The sequence below is a fragment of the Corvus brachyrhynchos genome, unplaced genomic scaffold, assembly GCF_000691975.1.
Source record: "Corvus brachyrhynchos isolate BGI_N302 unplaced genomic scaffold, ASM69197v1 scaffold387, whole genome shotgun sequence".
Classification (NCBI taxonomy): Eukaryota; Metazoa; Chordata; class Aves; order Passeriformes; family Corvidae; genus Corvus; species Corvus brachyrhynchos.
In genome coordinates this window covers 7,756-8,881 of record NW_008239042.1, presented here as the reverse complement: position 1 = coordinate 8,881, position 1,126 = coordinate 7,756, and the positions used below count along the sequence as shown (strand labels likewise).

Genomic DNA, 1,126 nt, shown 5'->3' with positions numbered 1-1,126 from the left:
AGGGTTGATTTCAGGGGTTACTGGGCGGGACTGGGCCCAGTGACCGCCCCAAACTGGTTTAACTGGTGCCCCCTTCCCCCGCCCCAGTTCTGTCCCTGGCCAGAGGGGACCCCCCCGGTGAGTGACTGGGACAAACTGGGACAAACTGGGAGGGACTGGAAGGGACTGGGAGGGGGAGGGGCTGTACTGGGAATGGCCTGGATCAAACTGGTTATACTGGGGTAGAGGAGCCATACTGGTTTATACTGGGAGGGGGAGGTCTGTACTGGTTTATACTGGTTTGTACTGGTTTTTGCTGGGAGGGGGGTCCACACTGGCTTCTACTGGGAGGCCGGGGTGCATACTGGTCCCCACTGGTTTATACTGGGAGGGGGTGTCCATACGGGTCCGTAGTGGTTTATACTGGGAGGGGGTGTCGATACTGGTCCGTACTGGTTTATACTGGGAGGGATGATTCATACTGGTCCGTACTGGTCTATACTGCTTTATACTGCTCTGTACTGGTTTACACTGGGAGGAGGAGTCCATAGTGGTTTATAATGGTCCATACTGGTCTATACTGGTTTATACTGGTCCATAGTGGTTTATACTGGTCTGTACTGGTTTACACTGGGAGGAGGGATCCATAGTGGTTATACTGGTCCATACTGGCCTATACTGCTTTATACTGGTCCATACTGGTTTACACTGGGAGGAGGGGTCCATAGTGGTTTGCACTGGTCTGTACTGGTTTATACTGGTCCTTAGTGGTCTATACTGGTTTATACTGTCCCGTACTGGTTTATACTGGTCCGTACTGGTTCCTCTGACCCCTCCCTTCCCCCCACAGATGCCCCCAGTCCCTTCGAGTATGGTGAGTGCGGGGAACTGGGAGGGACTGAGAGGGGACTGGGAGGTTACTGGGATGAACTGGGAGGTTACTGGGATGAACTGGGAGTTACTGGGAGGGCCCGGGCACACCCCAAGGTGCCGCTCTGTGCCCCCAGACTGGTGCCAGCTGCGCGTCGGGGGCCTCGTGGTGGCCGCGGTGCTGAGCGTGGTCGGCATCATCGTCCTGCTCAGTGAGTGCCACCCTGGGCCACCTGGGCCACCCCTGGGCCACCCTGGGCCACCTGGGCCACCCCCT

The 1,126-nt window shown here is 57.0% G+C and overlaps 1 protein-coding gene across 1 annotated transcript in view; it reads left to right on the top strand.

Annotated features, from left to right (window-relative positions):
• Positions 1–1,126, top strand: part of LOC103618998 (FXYD domain-containing ion transport regulator 3-like) — a gene marked incomplete at its 3' end in the record, with an annotated part of 1,440 nt that extends 314 nt beyond the window's left edge. Inside the window, exons 2-4 of the mRNA XM_017739025.1 lie at positions 88–117; positions 830–853; positions 987–1,126. Coding sequence (XP_017594514.1) covers positions 88–117; positions 830–853; positions 987–1,126 — 194 coding nt within the window. The remainder of the gene's footprint in view (positions 1–87; positions 118–829; positions 854–986) is intronic.